Source organism: Dromaius novaehollandiae, chromosome 20 (assembly GCF_036370855.1).
Source record: "Dromaius novaehollandiae isolate bDroNov1 chromosome 20, bDroNov1.hap1, whole genome shotgun sequence".
Lineage (NCBI taxonomy): Eukaryota > Metazoa > Chordata > Aves > Casuariiformes > Dromaiidae > Dromaius > Dromaius novaehollandiae.
This window is the reverse complement of record NC_088117.1, coordinates 11,245,568-11,269,259: the sequence shown is the minus strand read 5'-3', so window position 1 is coordinate 11,269,259 and position 23,692 is coordinate 11,245,568. Positions and strand designations below refer to the sequence as shown.

Genomic DNA, 23,692 nt, shown 5'->3' with positions numbered 1-23,692 from the left:
AAAACCAAAAAAACACACACAGAAGAGAAATAATTTTTAAGTGAGAAAAATAAAATATCTGTATTTCAACAAATACTCAAAACACATTTTGATACAAAATTAATCTACTGCTTATTCGGCAGTATTATTTCAGTCAGTTACTTGTCAAACAAAAACATTGTCACAGCATTGAAAAAACCCTCAGTGAACCACATATTCTGAATGTGGACAAACATTCATATAAATAGTAGCTAACAAAAAGAAAATAAATAACAAGCATTGCTGGCTTCCCCTGATCTTCAGCAACCTTTCCCAACATCATCTATGGCAGGCGTTAGTTTGAATGAGAACGAAATTGGTCTGTGCCGGAAAGACTTCCCTCACGAGATTGTTTCATTATTTGCAACTTGTTTAAACACACAGACTTGGTTAGGCGATGGAGAAAAAAAAAGAAAAAAATTCAGTGCAGCCATTTTCCTTTCCTCCCCAGGTCTGTCTGGCCGGCTTGTTGGAAGTGTTAAAAGTGAATAGTGCAAAGAATAGCTGCTACTGCCACGTACGAAGGCAGACCTCATTTCATTCAAGAGACTCCTGTAACAGAGCACAAAAAACTCCAATTAGTCACAGGACTTTTACAGGAAAGTCATCACTTCGGAGTTTCTAAAACCAATTCTGAAGAAAAATATTAAACTCAAACAATCGCATCCTACAAGCAAGCAAATCAACCACACTACAGGCTTTTTCGGTCCGTTCCAAAGGCTTCAACATACGTTAAGACACTGCAAGCTTGTGCGCTACAGAGGCTGTCCTGTTATACATGTAGAAAAATGAAGCCCAAAGAAAACCCACAAAATTGTTCAAAGATGAAGCGTTAAACAAAAAAAGCACCCAATGGTCTCAAGCCCCAGTTTCCCACCAACCAATAGACACTATTCTTCACTTCCTTTGAAAGGACTGTGAATCAGACTATGGAAGATATCAAACTACACAGAGAGCTGCTGCTACCTGCACAGGACCAACAGGACTAGCGGATGACACAGAGCAAGGAGCTCCACAACCAGCCTGCCGGAACCTGCATGAGAGATTTACTTTGGCAGTTGCAGGGACTAAAAGGCTGTTAAGTGTTTGAACTTAATGGCTTACATACACATAATTTAATCATGCAGACCTAAACCATGCCCCCCATACACAATCAAAGTACTTAATCTATGATTAACTGGTGATTACAGAACTCTGCATCCCAAGGGAACAACAGTCAAGACCATTTCAGTCCCCTTCTAGGTCACGATTCATTGGCTAAGCTGTGCCACAGACAAATGCATCTCTGGTTCTCTTCTCTTAGGCAAAAAATACAAGATTCACAGAGCAGTTACTAACACATTCCCTTCTCATGTCCTCTTCCTTTTCCTGAAGCGGGCACTTCTCCTGATTTGAGGAGCACTGGCATCAGTCACATCAGTGCAGGAGCCCAAGGCGGACTGTGAATCCATCTCTTCAGCTTCCATGTCCTGCAACATAAACAGAAGACACTGTCTTCACAATAACGCAACACCTGGTACAGTTAGCAAGAAAACCCCTTCAGCCATATTTTTATTTGAGGGTGACTTTTGGACCAGCTGCTCACAGTTCAAACTAAACCAAACTTCACTCAGATGCAAAAGTCAGAGCCACAACGGAACAACTACTGCTGGTTTCTACTATGGGAAAACTCCAATTTTTAGGCTTATTCTTTTATCAGCTGCAAAACTATACTTATTCAAAAGAACCATTAAGGGCCAAATTTCTGTTCCACTAAGATCAAGAGGGCTTTCTTCTTGGATTCCAGTGGGAGCAATGCTTAGTTAGCAGTAACTTTCTGCTTTTAGTATCCAACAACTGTTTTACCTGATTTGATAAGTCAGCATCATTGTCTCCAGGCTCAGCACCAGCGGTCCCATCCAACTGTACACCCGTTAAGTCTTTCCCACAGCTTTCTTCATCTACCACTTCCTCCTCACTCTGCCACTCCTCTTCGTCACTCTCTCCGTATTCCTTCCTGGTAGCCGACAGGGTTGTTGTCACTTTTGGAGGAGACAGAGTTGCTAGCACAGCTGGAAGTGTAAATGCTGCTAGGAATCTGGCTTTCAATAGGAGATAAGCAGGGTTATCACCGAGTTTCTGCTGCACCAGTTCTGCGATAGCATGCAAGTCATCCCCAGCCTCCTCATCCTGACTTGCATCAGCAGGCAGAAGACATGCTGCCTGCTCTTCTAGAGCTGCCTTCTGCAGAAGGAGCTTTGAAAGGGTTTTTAAATTGCACAGAAAAGGTGGCAAATAAGGCAGCCTGGTCTGCAGTGATGGTACCTGGACACCTTGCTTCCCGTTCAGCCACTCCTTCACTAGCACCTCATCTTCAAGGGAAATCAGGCTAAAGTCAAGCAGATTCTTTTCCGCACTGGAAGTCGCTGGCTGTGGCGGACTGTCAGCAGGCTGCACTGTTGGAGGTTTGGAGGCAATAGGCCTATTTTTCAACACTTGGGCAGCAAAGCAATCAGAGTTATTTGTAACATTGCTATGAGGAACTGGATCTCTTGGCTGCAGCACAATCGCTTTCATGGTGACATTTGGATTGGAAGGTGATCCATCTATTGGAATGGAGTCATGGCTCTTTCCCAAACTCGTGGGACTTGGCACAGCGTGGGAATCGGACCCTTGAGTGCTTGCAGGTGGCTGTGTCTGTGGCAGCAACACAGTGTGCAGGGTTGGTGTATCAACTGGAAAAGCAGCCTGAGTCGCAGAAGAGTCAGAAATTTTGGAGAACCCATTTGAACATGCAGGTGTTGCAGAAGTCTTCAATGAGCTGCATCCAGGATTGGCTGAGGTTGTCGGTAAGAGCAGTGTGGAATGGTTTAAATCAACCGTCTTTCCCGATGGTACCCCTTCAGCTAACTGAGGACTTGGTGCTTTTGTCCCTGTACTGCTAGCGGGGGAGACGCTTGCTCCAGCTGGTACAGGAGGCATTCCTAAACCACTGGAACCAATGCTATTGAAAGTCACACCTGCCTGACTTTGACTGCTCACAGCAGCAGCCGACAGTCCTTGAACACCCACAACAGTCTGCACAGAGGCGGGAAGCAAAGCCTGTGGTGTTACAACCCATGTGATAGGCAAAATGCTGTTGGTAATCAAATGGGAACCAGTCTGTGGAGTTACAAGAGCAGGCAATAGACTGACTGGCCTCTGCTGTGGCCCATCGCCATTCAGCTCACAGCTAGCTGATGTGGACAGAGACAATTTTTTGTTGCCAGACTCTATGCCAACAGGCACCACTGTAATTTGATGTGGCACAAGAGCTTGGTTTTGCAACACTACTGGAGCTGAGCTACCAGCTGTGACCTGACCACTCCTCCCTTCTGGATTTGGGGCCTGTTGCACTGTAGCTGGATTCGCATCTGGAAACCCCCCTCCTTCAGGGCTACTTCCAAAAGTTTGCTCATTCAGTTCCTTATTGGGTTGTGCTTTTGTCTCTTGGGAGGAACCAGGGCTTTCCGCAGCTTCTGGTACTGGTGAGGAATGGTTTTCAAGCAGAATGGGACTAGAAGTTGAACCTGCAATAGGAGTGAATGCTGGCAAAGGAACTGGTGCATGCTGCACTTGGCTACTGGTACAACCAGCTGCTGTAAGTTTGCTCCCTACTTGTGCAGAAGGAATGATTTGGTGTGGTGGATGCTGGATTATCATTGGCCCGGAAACCAACAACTGTGGGGCAACGAATACTGTTCTCTGCATTGGTTTCTTAGCCCTGGATTCCCTTAGCCGCTTCTCCCTCAGCAATTCTGAGACGGTTTTAGGCTTTTGCCTTTGAACTTGGGTTGGAAGAGTTGCCTGCATGGCAAGAGCAGGAGTGCTGCTCTCTGGGACAGCCATGGAAGTCTCCTTTGCTTTTAAGACGGCAGGTCTCCTGACAGTGTTCTTTGGTACGCCCCTCTGGGAGTTCCTCTGAGTGCAAGGGTGTGATGAATTGCCTATAGAGGGTGGGGGGAAGCAGGGAAGAAAAAAAAAGAGTTTGAGCAGTGTTTTCAAAGAACAAAAAGGCTTTAGAAGCCATTCCTCACTTACTAAATAGCAAATACTCTGCACAAGCAGCAGCGGAATTCCCACTTGAGAGAAACGGGGAGTTCCTGCAATACTACAGCATAGATTTAATCAAGCCCTCTTCTGAGGTCCTTCACAGAACGCTGATACAGCAAGCTCAGCAATCCTTCAGTATTGACACAATGGTTTTCCCAGAAATCACATACAGGCTAGGAATGGGCCTTAACACTGCACATGAGAAAGTGTACTGTCACAGCATGACACGGGCACTCCACGCCAGCCAGGATGACAACAGTGAACTGGGGTTTTGGTCTGTGCCAGCATGGTCACTACAGCACACAGCCAGCACCTCGCTGGAGGAAAGCATCACAGTGACAGTCTGCAGAACTGGTGCCACAGTGCCACTAATTCCCCCTTTCCCTTCAATATTTTTGCTACTCCTTATCAAAGGGGTTAACATACTTAGCCAATATCTGACAAATTAAGAGCTAGCAAAAATCAGCAAGACAATGCGGTTTTGTTCCAAAAGCTCTCCTTCAGTTAAACTAGTGCTTAACATAATGGTGATGAATTAAGTAAAAGTCCTTGTACATCATAAAAATAAGTGTTCTGATAGGTACCTGAAGAAGTCTCCACGTTTTGGGAAGCCTGCCAAAAAATTATAATAAATTATACTCTGAGATAACTAAAGATCATTAAAACAACATAGACATGAATCAAACCCACACCTGCCAACATCCTATACAAATGACCACACAGTCAGCATTTTTTTTGCACTTTTGAACTAAAGCAAGCTGGTAACACACGCACATGAACAGCACCACTTGCTACAGGTAGTTAAAAACATCTACTTGAATCAAGGCTTAAGCAGGAAAAGGATTAGAAACAGAGCGTGTGCAATACCTGCTGAGGCGTTCTCGCATTAGCCTTAAGGAGCTCCAACTGCCTTAGCCTTCTCTCACGAATAACCTTCATGCAGCCATTGGTATCAATCTGAAAGAGCTGTAAGATGAGAGTTGTATTAAAGTCTGATTCAGAACAAAGATGTTCTGATGGAGCTGGAGATAAGACAGGATGGATGGGAGAAGGCTTCACATGAAAGATTCTGGGGACATTCTTATACTTACAGAAATATTCCTGACAGTATTGGATTTTGGATATAGGATTTAAGAAACATCATACATAAGCCAAGAGGACAGACTAAACTGTTCATGTAATTACTAGATTAAGTCAAAGATAAACTATTTGTTTAAGCATCAAATACAGAAATAAAGATCACCACTGCTCTGAAGCAGAGAACGCCATTAAGACAGTAAAACCTACCTGAATGAAAAGCGTGAACAGGGGAGTGCTGGTGAGACTGATGGACCTAATCTTCTCTTGAATGGCATCAGCTAGAAAAAAGTCCAACATGAAAATTAGCTGGGCATTCACTTACAAGATGTCAGAAAGCAGGGGCAAGAAGTAGGAGTGCCCTACCCTTGATAGGTCACCTCTACCTTTAGTGTGATGAAAAGCCATCTTCCCAGTTTGCAAGGTGCAAGGCAGCAGTACGTTGCCTACCCAAGGTGTCACAGCCATCATAAGCCTTCTGTCAAGGTTTATTTTTTTCAAACGCGCTCTCTCTTGACGATAAGTTTTCTCCATGCTGTTCTGCAGCCCCTGAGGCCTCTGGCCAACAGGTGTACTAACTCCAGATAATTTTGTTGAAGTGGTGGCAGAAGGTTTTACTATCTTTGATTGCTGTGCATGAATAAATAAATAATTAGGGTTCCAATTAGGAAAGTTCTACTATAATTACTCCTGGAACAGACTAGTCACAGGACTCCACAGAGTGCACAATGATTACGAAAAAAAGCTATGAGCTTTTCCTCTTGGACCAAAGCACAAGATTTGTTATTCTATCAAATAACACTTCCCATTATAAACAGACAGGCAGTGCTCCCACTGCAAGAGTAGACAAGACAGAAAATACTTACACGTCTCCTCTGAAAGTATGTGTTTTTTCTTAATACTCTTCTCACGTTCTCCAGGGTAACCCGTAGCACTTGCTTTCCACATCTGGAAGCCTAGAAAGTGTACAAAAAGAGATAAAAAGGAAAGTATCCCATAGAAAATGACTTACGCTGACATTAGACAAAGAAGGTTTTCAACATTCCTACTATTGGAAGTATCTTATTATACTAAACTGGCCCTGAAGTGCAGATGTTTATCTTATTATTTAGTCCTTGTGCACTATCACAATACTAAATGTCTTTTATAAAAGCCCTCCTGTGAGGTATCTACAAAACCCACACATTGAGTGTCAATATTTATTAGATGATTCTCTTCACATTTTTTAGCTTAACAGTACAAGAGAAGGAAGAAAGAAAAAGACACACACATTTCCCTAAATGTCCACTAGTAAAATAATGCTGCATCTATAATCAAAACCAAAGAGTCTTTACCCCAGGTAGGCATTCACAACCCTTGCATACCACAACCCCCATCACACACTACTTCTGCAGCCAACAAAGTTGTCATCAGTGCAATTGGCCCTGCAGTCTGTGGCCACGCATGCAGTTCTTAACAAGGAAAAAAAGCCCAAAACAAAACAAAAAACAAACAAACAAAAAAAAACACCACAAAATTTTTGCAAATGTGAACTTAAATAGCAATTTTGACATTGAAGTATTGTGCTGAGCAGCACCTTTCTGCAAAATGTGCTAGGCAAGTTTGGTACTTACTTAGTGCTTGATCTGGGATTAAAACCCAGCTCAAAATCAGATTTATATGTATAGCAATCTTAATTCTTCCAAACTCTAAGGTGATACACCCTAGTCATGAGGGTAGAGACTGACCACAATTCACCAGACAATTCTGCTTCTATGAAGATATCGAAAAGGTTTTGTTTCTGTTACACTATGGGTAAGAAGACAGGTATCTTCTAGAGAACGAGGGAGGCTGAAGAGGGCCAGTGCTAGACGTTTCTTTTTAATCCCACAACTCAGTTTCCAACAGCACCCCGCAACAGCATACTGAGAAAGCAGCTAACAGAAGTACAAAGATTTTGCAGTCTGCTCATCACTTGCTCCGCATACTACAGCAACTGCACTTCCTGGTGGCTTTTGATCTAAGCTCCAACCCCATCAACAACAGACTGAGGATCCCCATATTCACCTTGGTCACTTCTTCTATGGGATTCTTCACACTGATGTCTGTTGAATGTGCATGCGCAATGCCCCTCAGGATGGTGTTCAACTCTGCCGATTTATCAGCTACTCCGTCCTCGCCTCCATCGGATGCTGCATATGGAACTTCACTGCTACCGAACTTTGCATTAGCACTCGTAGAAGAGAAAAGGGAGGAAGTTTGGCATCTTCCTTTATTCGACTCCTGTGGATTTGTCCGTGTCGGTATCCACAAATCAATGCTAGGAAAAGCGCGCTCCTCCTTGCTTGTCTCCTCCTCTGAACTGTCCGTCATCTCCAGTTCTATGTCTTCACTGCTACTCTCTGAAGAGCTGGAACTCTCTCTGCGTCCGAACCAGCGTCTCCTTAACCTAGATCCTTTTCCCTTAGTTAAAGAGAGCACAGACAAGCCTTAGTCAATGCCCTGACTTGCAAATCTCTCAAATTAGTACTGAAAGTATTAAGTTAGAAAGTTTTGAGGTGTAATATCCTATCAGGAAGCTGTGGTTTCCAAACGGATGGTTCTGCTTTACTTCTAAGATTAAACAAATCCAGTACAATTCACAATTGCTTTTGGACCCAGATTTTCATTGGTTCAGACTCTTGTATGCACAGAAAAAGCTACTAGTGGAGACAAGCTAGTGTTCAGATCTGGTACACATGTAAGAAAAAGCCAAGTACAGCTTCCCCATCTCCACACATTCAGGCATCCAGGAACCCTTCCCCGGGCCAGGAGCCAGTTTTTAGAAACTGCACATACAGCAGCGCTACACCTGAGATCCAGTATTGCAGAAGAGACACCTGTGGGTGCTTTGCCAATAGAAGCAGGATGATATCCTAACAAGGCCTCTAAACAAGCAGCTACAGTTCTGGAGTGCCTTATACCAAAACAGGAAATTCATGAGGTACCTACCATACATGAAAACCTAGATATACCACATCCTTATGAACATTTCAGGGCAATAAATAAATTCTGGATGGAGAGCAAATAATTTTAATACTTTTACTGCTGGAGATCTGAGCAAAGGCTGCCTTAATGCATCAAAGAATTAGACCCTAAACATCCACGACAAAATCTTGATTGTGAGAAATCAATGTCAGTTCTGCTATCATTCTCACAGGATCTTGCTTCTAGTTCAGAGAACCTTATTTAAAAGGGATGGACCTTTGACCTAGCAAGATTTTGACAATACCTTAGACCCAATCATGATTTTCCACTTGCTTAGACATTGGGAGCCAGTCCGATGTGGCAGTTCAGAAGCTATTTTACTCCAGTGACCTAAAAAGGATGCAAAGTAGAGCAGACCTAGTAACACTAAACAAACTGATGAAAACATTATTCCTTTTCCACGAAATCTGCTGGACATTAATACACAGACGCAGGTGAGAGGTTTTTCACTGAATAATCTTTTAAAGATGTTTAAAACAAATGAAAAGTATATTCCTCCCAAGCTGCTCAGTGAAATGTTGCATCTTCTCAAATCAAGAGAGCCAGACAGTGACTGATCTCCTCAGGCTGGCATCGAGTTGTCATGCTATGTGTCATTTAGGAAACTTAAGCCACCTGGCTTTGGGAAGTATTTGATTTTCATGTAATAGAACTTATATACATGGCTTCATGGAAGCATTTGAACAAGATCCCTGCACTTCAGTGCCATGCCAATCTAAGTGAAAATAACAGTCTGATGGAGTAGTGCAAGTGCGACATCATATAATAGAGACTTATCTCAAAACAAGCCTATTGCTAGCTTAAAATCATGCTTCTATTCAGCTGTTAAAAGTGTCCATCTTTCTTTTGGTGGTACCTAAAAGGATCAGGTAGAGGAACCTGTTCATCTACACTGAGACACTTAAAATGACCATACGCAAAGAGAGAAGGTCTGTGAAATCCAGAGTGTAAGAACAGGGATTGTGAAAAAGAGATTAAGAAAATTTCTTTTATTTGAAATAAATTGAGGGCTTACTTGTAGCAATATGTAAAAAAAACCTTACGTTATTCCAAAAGTGATAGGCCTTTCCAGTGCAGAGTACTATACACTACCTTGTATAAGAGACAGAGTTACTATATGAATGTATTGTAAATCCCTAGTGCTCACGTGGAGTCTTCCATCAGACTTTTCACTACTGTACACTCTGCCAGAGCTAGAAACTGCAACAAATGACCCAATGATGAAAATCCTAAAAAGCACTATACATTCCCTCGCAGAAGGGAGAGAACTTTTCGAAGACAGCTAAGACTGCATACTGGAAAGTTTCTATTTGTTAAGGAAAATAGCCTTAGAGAAAATAACAGAACAGAACTCTTTCCAGGCTGTGTTCCTTCTATGATTTTCCAGAAACAGACTACGTAATATAAGGAAGGTTGCAATCGTCGGTAGGATGTAGAGACTGCTAATGTCAGCCACAGGATTTTAATTGAAATGAAGGCAACTCAAAAATACTTTAAGATTTTAAAGATTAAACCACAGTAACACTTACCCAGGCCATGCTTTTGCACCAGTTCAATTAGCTGCTCCTCTTCCTCTAAACTCCACTTGCCTTTCTTTACATCACAGTGCAATGCTTTTAAGTACCTTCAAAATGAAAGCATTAAAGCAAGGATCATTCAGCCCTGCTTGTATAGTTCTGATCATCAGTGCATAATCTAAGGCCGAACAAAGAAAACATCCTTATCAGGTCTGTCCTCTTGCTACAGGTTCCACTCCTACTCCCTTAATACAGCACCTCTACAGTCCCCAACAAGCAGCTGTAAAACAGGCCGCCGGAATTAGGACAAACTGCACTCTAATACTCTCCTAAAGTCAGGTCCAATGCTGAAAATCATTTAGCACCTCTCCTACCATTGGTGTTCAGTTACAGGCAGTCATGGACTAGACCAGTTTCACAGAAACAGACAACATGCAACCTTCTCTCCCTACCTGCTCTCACTCAAGGTTGATGACCCCTTTGTTTGTTTCGTGTAAGCAAATCAACCAGGTTTGTAAAATAAATTGCATCTTGGCTCTCAATAACAAATTTGAAAGCACAGCTGCTACATTTAGTATACTGACCGATCTCTGCACTGAGCATCGCTTCTTCCTGGTACTTCTGTCCGAATTTTATACCAATCACGGGCTCCATACTTCTTAACTGCAGTCAACAACATCTGTGTTAATCAGACAAAGCAAGAGTTGAAATTTTCACCAGTAATAATACTAACAGACCTGAGACAGAAACAGTTGTATCTATTTCCTCTGTGTAGTAAATCTGAAAACAGAAGGGTTTGGGAGCTTATAAGTCCTCCTGACTTGTAAACTGCCTGTCTTGGTCCATCTTACATTCTTTTGTGTCACTATTAAAGCTTAGATGTATACAGATAGGCAGCATTGCAACAGTCTAACCTTCCCACATTTCGCACCATGCAATTCTAGATATCAGAGAAAGGAGCTTACAGCATCTTCCTCTGGTGTCCAGGGTCCTTTCTTCAAACTGGGATCCACGCTCTTTGTCCATCGGTAAATCAGCTGGGCAGAATCTCTTCCTTCCATGTAATAAGCAACTAGAAATTTAAAAGTATATATCAAAGTCTGTTGCAGACAGTGTTTCTTCATTTACTTACATTGTAGCTGCAATATTTTCAAACAGTGGATTGCCATAAGTAGTATTTAAATCTCAGTGTAAATACTTAAATGATGATATATAAGAATCAAAAGAGCATGGCAGCACAAAATGTTACCATTTATAATGGCATTATCCATATTAGACACCCAGCGACCACAACAATCAATCTTGCAACACCTCAGAACCAAGAAAGGTTTCAGCTCCAGTACAGATCTGACAGGTTCAAGGCATTAAGTGTTCTACTTATAGGTGTGGATTTAGGACTTTAGACACTTGGTTACAATTCTCAACTCTACTCCTCAATAGTCATACCACCTTCCACACTTCTGTGGGACAAATTTGGACAGAATTTCTTATTGAGAACCACAGATGTTTGAAATTTTCTCCCAGTTATGTTCATCAAATCTGTTTCCTAACAAGTTGCTTTCTGGGAGGTGGCTAAAGCAAGTCAGGTATTACTGACCACCTAGAAAAGGCTTTTGGGCATAGCAGTGAAAACTGGTGTAACAGCTGACTGTAAATGAACTCTGACTACCTAAAGAACCCTGATAATCTCTCTACAAAAAAAGCAAAGTTCACACAGACATCAGTACTTCCTAATAACTCTCAGCCAGTTTCAAACAAATTTGGAATATGGATAAAGATTACAAGATATATTAAATTCTTGCAGATATAATGAGACTTCCCTGTAGGTAAAGGAAAGGTACTGTATCGCTGCTCCCACCAAGGGAAAGAGATGGAAAATTCAACAATTGTCTTTCATTCCTCTCACCAATACAGGCTTTCTAGCGATCAGTAGGTATATAGTTTCAGACTAGCCAACAGCACTGTCATGCCTTGCCCTAACTACAGGCTAGAAAGGTAGGTGGAGAATGCAGAAAGAACTGGGACTATTCTGGCAATGGAAGCATCTGCAGGAAATGTGACTTCATTAATTCTTTGAAAGAGAGCAGACTGGGTGTTCTAGCAGGCAAAAGCATTAACAGACATAAGCTTGGGAGAATGGAAAAAAACAAAAAAAAGATCATCACAGGCAAATGGAAGAAGTTCTCACTTGTAGGTCACTTACTTTTCTTGTATGGGATATGATTTCCAACCCTCATCTCTTGAACGAGATCTGCAAGCATCCGGTCTTCTTCTTTGGTCCATTCTTTCCTTTTCAAGTCTTTGTTATAGGCTTGATACTTCTGCAGGCACTGGAACGCAGTCCTGTTTGTCTTAATACAAGCAAAACAAAGCTCCTCAGATAACTGTGGATCTTCATGATGATAAAAATAAGAGGCCAAGCCTAATTTTTGGTGCTACTGAAAAGCTCTCAAACTTCGATGTTTATAAAACCTCTACTTACTCAGACTAAAAAGAAAAACATGTTTATAAGCTGCTTCAGCATGTAGAATATCAATTTTTTTTTGGTACTGTATTTGAAGGCTTCTCAGAAAAGTATTCATTAACAATGAATTAGCATTAACTTTGGTTTTCTAAAAAGTTGACATGAGGCACATTTAAGCCAGAACTGACTTTTCACCTGTTGCTTCTGAGCTCAGAACACCTTACCCCCAGTTCCTGGGCTATAGTCTGCCAGTCCAGATAATTGTGATTAGCAGCTATTTCCTGTAGCTTCTCTATTTCCTCCTCAGTCCATTCCTTTTTGTTGATGCTTGGATGCTCCCAATTTTGCCAAAACTTCCTCAATTCTTCTGAACTACGATGTCCATCAAACTAAGAAAAACAGCAAGAATCAGCTTCGTCTTGTAACTGGGACTGAAACACTGATACAGGGAATACGTTTTGTAGACTTTCTATGTGTCTTAATTGCTAATATAGAATTAAAACACCAAATTTAAGTAATAATATCACATTTGAAGTACTTCTGTTCTTGCCAAGTTGAAATCATGCAACAGTCAAATTCTAGAAACTTGTGATGAAAACAGTGGATGCAAAGAAAACCAGGCAGGTAGCTCTCCAGACAAGAGAGACAGATGTCAGAGGTAATAAAACAGCAGATCTCCCAACTTACATGGATGTTTGAAATTTTCTCCCAGTCATGCTCATCAAATCTGTTTCCTAACAAGTCGCTTTCTGGGAGTTGGCTAAAGCAAATCAGGTACAAAAGGCACAAAGAGAAAGAACAAATCACATTAAACAGTTAATTAAACAATTAATTTCTCTACCTGATCTTGTTCCATCTTATTCCTCTCAACTCTTACTGATTTTCATGAGAACTGAAGACTTACTACCTCAGCATCAGGCTCTTTAACATCAGTAACTTTGCTCAAAACAAGGTTTCTTCCTTACTGGGTTTGTTCAAGTGCTTTTAGTTGAGTATAAGCAATGTACCATTCAAAAACCGTTTCCTGTAAGATGATACTTGGTTTGGCAGGAGAAACTTACTATTAACACAAGATCAAAATACATTGCTCCAGAAGTACATTAAGGAGTAAAGCTCAGAACTACTAGAATTCTCAGAGCCCTCTGCCTCTTTCTTGCTAAATCAAGAACTGTTTTGAGCAGCATCTCTGCAACAGCTATAGATATTACATTTGTGTATCAAGATCTAAAACACATTATTCTTTAGTGAAGAGTTGTGGAGATGAGAGCTCTGAAGAGTTTGAATAACATTTATTAACCTCTTACAAGCCAACACAAAGAAAGCTTTCTCCAAATGCCATATCCTGAAGTGCTCAAGGAAGAAAGGAACTTTAAGAGGTAACCTCCAAAGAACAGACTTTCATTTTCACAAATAACAAAAAGACTTCTCACTTAATTGCCTCTATTTCTCGCTCCGCTTCTTTGATTTGCTTTTCCAAGATCTGTTTCTCCATTTCTGTCTTGACTTTTTCCAGCTTCTGATTCCAGTAACTCAACCTGCGCAAAGACATTCTCATCATTACTTAGCACAGGTAGACGAGAACAAGGTCAATGGCAACAGAAAAGGCAGGGAAGAGATGGTTTCCCCACTAGTGTCACTATTTCCATAAAGTTTATTTCCACAATACACAACTTTTTCTGCCAGGTTTTCCCACATAGCAGACTCATTGCCCTACTTTTGCCTCTTCGGTGCAAGCCGTTGACCCAAAACAAGTTTCAGATTAATCATTTGGATATTTACAGAGAACCGACAAGGGCTGCAACAGCAACTAACGAAGGCTGTAGCAGGTCCAGGCACAGAAATCTCTCCTCAGCTGGGAGCCACACACAGAATACTGACTAGGAACAGAACCTTGTCTCTACAATAAACTTATTCTGGGACGCACTGTTAGGACTTGCTTGGTATACATCACAATTCCAGCTCCAGGTCCTGTAGGCTATATTAAGTCATACCGCTGTGTTAACGGGAAGAACTAAATGGCTATGAAATGCTACGATACCTTCAGAATATAAAAACTCTCCATCTGACAATTACCTGCAAAATTACCACCAAGTGTTTACAACCTGGCCTGCACTATGCAGCCCACTCAGCCTGTTGCTTACAGTCAGAACATTACACTCCATGACCCTTCAGTACTGTGTGCCAACACACAAAGATAATACAGATGTCAACAGAGATCAGAAGAGGCTGCTGCCCTGCAGCAGTGTCACTCTCTGCAGTGGTGTCCACAGCACAGGGGAGTTTCGGGTTCACTGCTGTAATTCACAGAATGACTCTCCCAGGCCAAAGGGCGACAGCGGAAGTATCCCTGCTATGCTTGTAACCTTACTGAATTGCGAAGTTACTGACAACCCAAGCACATGCTGAAGGAAGGTTAAATCTCCTCATATTCACTCTCCTTCCTTCAGATGCAATGTTCTCCTCAGGAGAGAGATGGTTTTTCCATGGTACTTACTTCAGTAACTTTGGCTGAAGCAGGCGCTGCAAGCGGTCACTTACTACCGATTGCTGCAACAATGTCTTCTCTCTGGTTTTCCCTAAAAAGAACAAGACAATCTGAGCAGAGTCATTAGTGCAACACCATTTCCAAGAAAGGCGGAGATCCATTGCTTTCAACATCCCTTTTAAAGTAACCCCCACATTTTCACCAGAAGTTCATCTTCATTAGCTATACATTTTTCTTGCTAACCATAAGGGCAGAGGTGCTATAGGAGGCTAGATAAACAGACTCTCCTCCCCATCTAAATCACTAATGTCATGTCTGACTTGGGCAAGTCACAACCTCTTAACTTAATTCACAAGAGGTCTTGCTAGGGATCATCATCTAAGTAACCACCTAGGTGCATGTAACCACCTAGTATTGTAAGCACCTCTTGAACTTCTCTCATCTGAGCACTATCCTTGCCTCATCTCATTTGTTTGAACATTCACAGGACAAGGGGTGTTATGCAGCACAACAAATGCAAATGAAAGCAGGACGTAGGTCATTAATCGGGATCAGTGAAACAATTCATAGAACATTCCATTTACTCTTAACCATTTTTTCTGTGGGTCCAAGCATGGAATATCAGAAGTGTTGATGTTGCACCACAGATGGAAGCGGGGAAGCTAACGATATGAATATATCCATTTGCTACAGCTCTTTTAGAACACTGAGCAGCGCATACAGTTTCTTACATTTTGTTACAAGTAGTTGTTCGAAGGATTTTATGCCTTGAGCTGCCTTTTCCCTGGCATCTTCATTGGAAGGAGGGCCCTAGTAAAGATTAAAAGAGTTAAATACATTGGAAGAGTCAAATACACTGCAAAAGGGTCCTTGCTTCTTAGAACTGTAGCATGAACTGCTACAAAAAAGACTCGTAGGTCAAACTTGTGCAAACTGTCACACTAAAACTGATCAGTCGCCTTTATTAACACTAGCTCACAGATAATCCAGAAGACATTACAAACAAAAACAAATACTGACAGGTACTTCAGGTGAGCAAGTGGCCTGCTTGCATTAGCTGACAGTTGACTGAAGAAGCCCTTTGAATGTGAGTACACATATCATCCATGTTTGTAACAACTTAGTCTATGGTACCACCATAGGCAGGAAAAAACACTACAATTATCAGTTAATCCTTGAATATTATATTCATATGTATAGTGATGGTTGATATCTTAGCTACAACCAGGAATGAGGATCCCCTTTTGCTAGGAACCCTTTAAAAACACATGGGGGCAGGGGGGAAGTGGCATTTGCCTCAAAAAACTCAATTTCAAAGACAGCCAGGTTTCAACAAGTATATTAAACAACAATGTAGAATCAGTCATGCAGATGAAGATAAACAAAGTTAAAGTTGAAAACAAGAACATTCAACTGCTTTATGGTTGGAATGCTGCTACTCAGAACTCGCTTCGAGATTTTATAGGAAGACATGGGTTGAATAAACATTTCAAAATGGTATGTTTGCATTCTGCTTGTATTGCATGTAAAAATTATCCAGATCTACTTCTCTTCAACTCTTCTTGATTGTATCATCTTGACAAGATGGGGAAAAGTAAGCGGTAAGTGAGATTTTTGCAGTCAGAAGAAGATTGTGAACTCACACAACATAATGAATTTTCAGTTCAGTAACACTCAGAAGAGAACACAAGGCATAATTTAAGTCTATCACTGAAATATGTAGAGTAATATGTAACATAATAAGTACATAGAGTAATATGTAACATAATTATATTCACTTACGATTCCTGTTGTTTTATCCTTGAAGTATGGCTTCATAAAATGACCCAAAAATGTATTTCCTGGTAAACTTCTACCATCTCCTCCTTTTGCTGGTTTTGCACCACCAAGGTCCCACGTGATTTCTTTCTACAATACAAGAGAGAGTGAAGTGTACATGAGTCTCTCCATGAAATTCTCTCATTTCACAGAGCAGTGGCTGAGCCATCACAAACATTTCAGGCTGGGTTCAAGCAGTTTGCAGCACTAGACTGTAAATTAGCGCATGTTTTACGCACAGGCTTTAGAACTTAACAAGTTTGTATAATACAATAAAGAACATTAAAAAAAGAAAACTACTACCTTGCTATAACAAGCTAAATGTAAGATATAAAATAGTCTAGTTGTAGCATTTTTGGTGACAAGAAACCAAGAAAATTGGAGTAGGAGTATAAGCCATTTGAAGGACCAACAGTCAGGTGACAGGGTTTGAACTGCCACGAAGAAAATGAACTCAAGTCTCCCAGTTCCTGGCCAAACAAGCTGGTCACCGCACCAGCATACACACAGGAGACTACAGCTGCTGCAGCTGATTCCAGTGGTACCCGTGATGCATTAGGCATGTTCTGGGAAGTTTTACTGCGCTTGATGGGCAAAGGAAGAGGCAAACGGCAATCCAGAAAAGCACAAGGAGGAACATCTTACTCCTGTTTCACTTACCTGCTGTTCTTTGTTTTGTGCAATCAGAAGTTCAACTTCCTCAATCTTCTCCTGGATAACTTCCTGGTACACATGGTTCATCTGCAGACATGTTTCTGGATCCTCTGGGAGACTATTTTCGATATCATCGTCGCTACTGTCCTCTTCCCTTTCCACTTCCTTAAGGTGAGTGAGGCATTTTAGAGGGTCAAAAAAAAAAAAAAAAAAAAAAAAAAAAAAAAAAAAGTGAGAGAGCCTGAGTTTCCAGAGCCTGAGTTGTCAACCTTGTCTAGCTCCCTTCTTCCTGCTCATTTTGGTGCTCAGTCTGATACCTGAGCCACAGAAACTGACTCCAAACCTTGCCAACAGCTGATCTTGTGCCATCAACTGCAAAACTGTAAGTAAACTGCAAAAAACTAGTACTGCACACGGGAGTCCTCCTATCTGCTGAGGCAGTACCATCCTTCCAAATTTCCACCTCATTTGGACTTCTGCTGAAGTAGGTTTTATTACCACATGCTTCAGACACAATAAAGCATGGCTCCAAGTTTCATGAAAGTGCTCTATCAGATACAAAAAGACAAGAAATCTTGTACAAACAACCAGTAGATCTGTCTTCACAAACTAGTGTCTCCTTTACTCTGCTGTACAGATGTTAAGGTATTTCTGTGCAAAATGTTCTTGTATGGAGTCTCACAAACTACAATGTTTAACATAATACCAAAAGTAACAGGATTTGTAAAAAGTCTTAGTATTAAAGTCCCCTAATCTACAAACCAAGCCTTCTTCAGGTACAAAGAAGCAAAAAAATCCTTGGCCTGTGATCAAGAGATCTTCTTCTCATGTGCAATTGCTCTGCTACCTCCCCAGACACTGGTGTGTTTCCAGTGACAGCTATCAACACAGAGCAGCAAGGCTTCTGAGCCCTGCCATTTGTTTTAAAATGAAGTCTCTGTACTACATGTGAATAGCAAAGAGCTGAGCAGGGATAACTAAGCTTCCAGGTCTATTATTAGTCCTTCCTCAGCTACAGAGACAAGCCAACTGCCTAGATTTCCCCAAAACAGCAAGAAAATACACGTTCCCTTGCCTCCTGCTCCCTTCACTGGGCAGATAAAAGGATATGGTTAAAAAGAAAATGGTTACCATTTCAGCATGGGATTCTGAGTCATCATCTTCAACATCATCATCTGTTAAGACAACAAAAACACACATATGCTGATTGCAGTGAAAAACAGAGAGCTTTAAAAACAAAGACTTTTCAGTTAACACATGCGGAATAAAGCACCACATAGTATCTCAGATATGACCACTAGGGTTTTCAGGTACTATGAATATTGTTGAACAAAAATGATACTCTACATATTCACTTTGCTGTTCTATGGCAGGCAAAAGAACAGCTCCTGATAACTGTGACAATAATCAGGCTGCACCTTGGTCTTACAGCTCAATGGTAAAATAAAGACTCCACAGTGTAGAGCTGAGTGAACGTGTCAACCCAGTAAAACTTAAACTTTGAAAGTACCTAGCAGCCCTTCCACTCTCTTCAGCAATGTTTGGTTTTGTCTTCAGTGTGGCTACTGAGTCCTGACACACTCCTTGGACTTGCAAGATGAAAACACGGGTGGATGCAGTGGTTGTGACAGACACCAGAAGCACAGACGCCAGAACTTCTAACCCCCCCGCTTTGCTAAGAAAACTGAATTTTAAGAGGACCACGCAGGATGACGAATAGGTTGGCTCACAAGAAGGGGCTGTCTAAATGGAGGGGACAAATTATACTATCAACAGCATGGAAAGAATTATGATTTAGCCCTTAGCAGTATCTGCGCGGTTGTTGTATTTCCTAATTCAGCTCGTTACCACCTGCCCTGACGAAGCAACTCCAGGCAGGTGCTTGAGCAGCTCTGTTCACTCCCTTGCCATCGGCTCCACGCAAAACCACGCCAAACGCCGGCGCACGAGGCTTCTCCCCTGCGGGCAGCGGTTTGGGGAAGCCCTCGGGGAACAACTCGCCTCAAAGCTTCCACGAGCATTCCCAAGTACCTTTTATTGGTGGTTACCCGCGCGACAGAGCTCGCGGCGCTGTCACCAGGCCCGTCCCCGGTGCAACGCCAGGCGCCGACCCACGGGCCTAACCGGGGGGGAGCGCGGCCGCCCGTACCCGTGCCGGAGCTGAGGCTGCACTCGGACCCCGCCGCCCCGCCGGGCTCCAGGCTGCGCTCCAGCTCCTCGATCTCCCTGCGGATCTTCTCCCGCTCCGCCTCCAGGTCGCGGCCGCCGGGGAGCGGCGCGGCTTCGGCGCCGCGGGGCCCCTGGGCCCCGGCCGGGCCCGGCCAGCGGGACATGGCGGCCCCGCCGCCGCCGCCAGCTCCCGGCCTGCACCGTCGCCGCGCGGCCCCGCCCCCTGCCCTCCGCCCAATCACCGCCGGGCGCCTCGCTCACGTGAGCTCCCCCCGCACGTGACGCGGCGCAGCCAATGGAGCGGTGGGGCCGGCCGGGCCCGTTTCCCGCCGGCGCGCCCCCCCCACGTGGCGGCGGCCCCGAACGCGGTTCCGCAGCACTAAACGCCTTGGCTCCCGCAGTCCGTTTGCTCCAGGGAGGAGAAAGACGCAAGCCGAAGTCCACCAGTCAAAACGCCCGTGGTGCTCGCAGGACACCCCTGCGCAAAGGGAAGAGGGTCCCTGGTCCCAGCATAGCCAAAAAACAGACGTAGTCCTTGGTCACCGAGGTCTTGGTGGTCCCGTGGCTGTCTGCACTGTCAGTACAGCTGGAAGGGCCAGTTCTGCAGCAGTGTGCAACACCTTTGCACAACACAATGAGGTTCAATATGAGAAAATAATCTTTAACTAGTGACTTCTGTAAGAGAACAGAGCTCTCCCTTTGAATCCATGTTTGTAGTTTTACTGTCCATCCTCTGGCATTTCAGAAATTCGGTCTATTGATTTAAGGAGATCAGCAACAAGCTGCAATGATTCTGCTCCAGAGACGAGCTGCCTGCAATTTGGAAGAAACACAGTATTAGTCTCAAGTCTAGGAGAGGATAAAGTACGCAGGCACTGTTTTGATAGCGTTTATCCATGCAATTTCACTTTTCAAGCAGCAGTCTATTTGGACTGCAAACCTGACTTCTTAAAGGGAGAAAAAAAAATACAGAAATTATAAAGTTTTTACATTAAGTAAAAAAACCCTAAGACCTAGACATCTCAAATACTTCTAAAAGAGTTAAACTGCAAGACAAATAATATGCAGATAAGGAACAAGAACATGGACTAACTGATCTGGCATGCAGAATATAAGAACCTAAATTTCAGTCCTACAAAAATCACTGGGAAAGTTCAGTATTGCCCTTTGCATTAGTACTTAGACAAGCATCTGGGATAGTGTTGGAGGAGCCTTTTTAAAACTTCTTACTTTATTGAAGACCGAGAGTTTGTTATAACTGTGAGAAGATTCTGTAAGGCAATATCTGCATTTTGTTTCATTATAGTCAGACTAGCTGATTGGCCCGACCTCAAGGCTTCATTCTCTGTCTTGTAATTTTTCAGTTGAACCTTGACAAGGAAAAAAATAAGACAAAACACACTTTACATGAAAATAACAACAAAAAACCCTTCCAGTACATACTTTACAATTTTGAGCACGGTACAGCAACTACTGGACAGACACTTAACAAAATTACTCTCCAGAGCTGGGAAGAGACTCTTTCTAGGCAATCTCAGATATAGAACTACTGAAGACGTGCACCGTTTTCATGATACACTGCTATCCAGCAGCCCTGAATTCTGCTTGTTTTATACACCCAACTCAACGCTGGAGTATTTCAGTTCTGATGGTGGGGAAGGAAGCAGTTACTTGACACCGGCATTATCATTCAGTACTACACAGGCTGTACCAAGATACCTACGATTTCTCTCAAACTTCTTTCCCTTCCCTCTAGGGCATTTTCCTACAGCTAAATACCCATTTGCCTTGCTGTATTACAGGTATTCATAGTTTCTAGATATCAAACAGCATTTGACCATGATGTGAACCTTTAGCAGAATATCAAGCTGCAAGATCTCACCACAAAACAAATACCACATCTCACAGAGATGAAGCTTACAGTTTGCACAGACACGATAACTCTAATCTAGAACATTTTCTATAGTATTCTCTAGGAAAAGTGAGGCATAATTAAGCATTTTCAATATCCTTTTTTTGGGCTACATTTCAAGATAGATGTTCTCAGCTACAGTACATTTAGTAAGGCCTTAAGAATACTGCTTCACACCTGAAGTAATGCATTTTCCTGTTTCAGTTTTGTAGCATTGTTCTCTGCTTTAACAGCCCGTTTCTGAAACAGAAAAAAAAACCATATTTATATCATAGCACTGATTGAGGTTTGAGGCAATGCAAGGAATATAGGAATGGACAATTCCAGCACATAGCTTGAAGTGACATGATTTGTGTTATAACACCTCTTGCTCTGAAAACTTTATCAGATGGGGACAGTGAACCCACTCCTCCTCTCCCAACTTTTCCCTTCCAGTATTTTCACCTACAGCTACAGAGTCCGTTACCACCTGCCATTTTTCTTGGACTAGAGGAAAAGGTAATTAGTACATATAACCAAGCAGGAAAAACAGCTCTTAGCTCATACATGAGATGTTTTCAGAAGGCTGCAAAAAAGCATTTGAAGGCGTTGAACATACAGATGATACTTCTGCAAAGATCTTCCTTATTCTAGGTAAGAGATTTCTAGACTGATACTCAGTCTTGTTATAACAGAAAAAGCTGAACCCATGTCAGAGCTTTTCAGTGTTAGCATTGCTGAACCAATCATTTAAGCTTCCTGAATTAACTGGAGGCAGAAGGAACTGCACAGTTCAAGCTATGAACACTCTTCTGCTAGTACCGCACACACAAACACCTACAGTCATCAGCTGCAGATTTTGTTCCACGTGCTGCACCATTGCTTCTAGATCTTGAGCTTCTTTTTCTTCTTTAATTTTGTTTTCCTCAAGTTTTCTTTCAAGTTTTCTCATCCTTAAAAAAACAAGAGACAATGTGCAGTGAGCACTGGTAACACTAAATTCCTTGGTAAGAATTCTAGAAAGGGATCAAATAACTCTTTCCTCCGCATTATACGAAAATGAAGTCTTCACATAGAACTAAATTTCTAGGCTGTGGCTCAGGGGATTTGTTTGTTCAACATCCATTTGCATTAATGAGGATTACACAGCTGAACCCAGAAAGGCTGTACAGAAAACATATCCATTCACAATCAGTCTAGATGAGGTTGCGTTCTGAATCAAAGTTACCCCATCACCATGAAAGTACCGGCTGCCTCACTACTAACAGCAACACGATGCAGAGGGTTCAGATGGGAACTTAAGATTAAGTCCTACCTCAGATCAGTCTCCGGATTGTTTAACCTCAGGAAATTCAAACCACCCGATATCAAGTTGCTCAACAACAACAGCAACAAAATACTTTCTTGCTTCAAAGGAGAGAGCTAAAGATTCATTATTTTGTTAATCTGAAGCTTTATGAAGTGCTTCCTCTCAAGCCCTACCCTCATTCACACCAACCACTTAAACTGATGAAGTATAAGCCACCCAAACACGCTCATCAGCTTGCTACTTATTCCTCAACTATTTTTCAATAAGAAAATCAGGTTTATTAGAATCAAGCTTCTAAATAAATAGAATAGATTTCAACTACGTTTTCCTTCTTTAAAGCTGTTGGCTCTTTCCAGTGAGCACCTCTTCTAAGAGAACTTGTTTACATGGCTACTTTCTCCTGCACTGCAGCTTACGCACTTGTCTGCTTGAGTTTCGGAGAAAATCTGAAGCTTATTGATCCTGTTTCTCAAACTGGCATTCTCTTCTTTCAGCTAAAAAATAAATAAAACACAATCTCGTTAGAAGTGAGGGCGTGGTTTCACAGCACTTCTGGAGCTGCACAACCCGAAGAAGCACAGAAGCATTCGGCTTTCCCAGTTCCAGCTCTGAAAAGCCTCGCACCACTGCGCGCCAGCTTACACGGCAGACGGGAGGCGCCGGGCGGCCGCCACCTACCTCCTCGTAGCTGGGCTGCCGCGGCGGCGGGGCGGCCAGATGCGCCCGCTCCACGGCCGAGGGCCGGTAGCTCCCGCTCCACTCCTCATCCTCCTCCTCGTCCTGCGCCTCGCCGCCGGGCGGCGCCGGGAAGGGCTCGGGGCGCGGCGCGGCCTGCGGGGCGAGAGCGGCGCACAGCGGCTGAGGCGGGGCCGCGCCGCGCCAGGCCGCGCCCCCTCCCGGCCCCGGGTCCGGGCTCGGGCCGTACCTGGCGGGCGGCCGCCGCCTCCCCGCCGCTGCGGGCCTTGCTGCGCACGAACTCGCGGAAGGAGAAGGGGTTGGGCTCGGCCGGGCCCCCCGCCGGCGCCGCCTCCCCGCCCGCCGCCGCCATGGGCGCCGCCGCCGCCGCCACCGCCGCGGCTCCGCTCCGCGCTGCGAGGGGCGGGGCCTCCCCTCAGGGCAGTCCCCGCCCCCTCTTCGGAGCGGGGCCAACCGGCGCGCGAGGCCGGCCCGTCCCTCCTCCAATCGGGCGCTTCTTTCCGTCGCCCCGCCCCTC

General features: G+C 43.3%; 2 protein-coding genes across 2 annotated transcripts; both read right to left on the bottom strand.

Annotated features, from left to right (window-relative positions):
- Window positions 1–30: 30 nt before the first annotated feature.
- Window positions 31–19,784, bottom strand: SNAPC4 (small nuclear RNA activating complex polypeptide 4). Its single transcript, XM_064523870.1, has 23 exons — window positions 19,260–19,784; window positions 18,242–18,285; window positions 17,117–17,275; window positions 16,421–16,546; window positions 15,370–15,448; window positions 14,648–14,729; window positions 13,584–13,688; window positions 12,841–12,913; window positions 12,378–12,542; window positions 11,893–12,040; window positions 10,655–10,761; window positions 10,274–10,368; window positions 9,702–9,796; window positions 8,417–8,502; window positions 7,213–7,608; window positions 6,033–6,122; window positions 5,553–5,796; window positions 5,377–5,447; window positions 4,957–5,055; window positions 4,674–4,701; window positions 1,864–3,983; window positions 1,357–1,487; window positions 31–570 (listed from the first exon to the last, which is right to left on the bottom strand). The coding sequence occupies exons 1-22, from the start codon at window positions 19,441–19,443 to the stop codon at window positions 1,368–1,370; spliced, it is 4,716 nt and encodes a 1,571-aa protein (XP_064379940.1). The 5' UTR covers window positions 19,444–19,784; the 3' UTR covers window positions 31–570; window positions 1,357–1,367.
- Window positions 19,785–19,919: 135 nt separating this feature from the next.
- On the bottom strand, window positions 19,920–23,607 carry ENTR1 (endosome associated trafficking regulator 1). Its single transcript, XM_064523879.1, has 7 exons — window positions 23,405–23,607; window positions 23,158–23,310; window positions 22,900–22,973; window positions 22,012–22,123; window positions 21,369–21,431; window positions 20,510–20,649; window positions 19,920–20,092 (listed from the first exon to the last, which is right to left on the bottom strand). The coding sequence occupies exons 1-7, from the start codon at window positions 23,525–23,527 to the stop codon at window positions 19,999–20,001; spliced, it is 759 nt and encodes a 252-aa protein (XP_064379949.1). The 5' UTR covers window positions 23,528–23,607; the 3' UTR covers window positions 19,920–19,998.
- Between the last annotated feature and the right edge of the window lie 85 nt (window positions 23,608–23,692).

Coding starts and splice junctions, on each gene's coding strand:
- ENTR1 (XM_064523879.1), bottom strand. CDS start 23,527: ATGGCGGCGGCGGGCGGGGAGGCGGCGCCGGCGGGGGGCCCGGCCGAG. Junction 22,124..22,899: donor TCCGAAACTCAAGCAGACAA/GTGCGTAAGCTG, acceptor TGTTTTTTTAAG/GATGAGAAAACTTGAAAGAA. Junction 21,432..22,011: donor AAAATCTGCAGCTGATGACT/GTAGGTGTTTGT, acceptor TTTCTGTTTCAG/AAACGGGCTGTTAAAGCAGA.
- SNAPC4 (XM_064523870.1), bottom strand. CDS start 19,443: ATGTCCCGCTGGCCGGGCCCGGCCGGGGCCCAGGGGCCCCGCGGCGCC. Junction 18,286..19,259: donor CAGCCTCAGCTCCGGCACGG/GTACGGGCGGCC, acceptor TTGTCTTAACAG/ATGATGATGTTGAAGATGAT. Junction 5,056..5,376: donor TGTTCACGCTTTTCATTCAG/GTAGGTTTTACT, acceptor CTCATCTTACAG/CTCTTTCAGATTGATACCAA.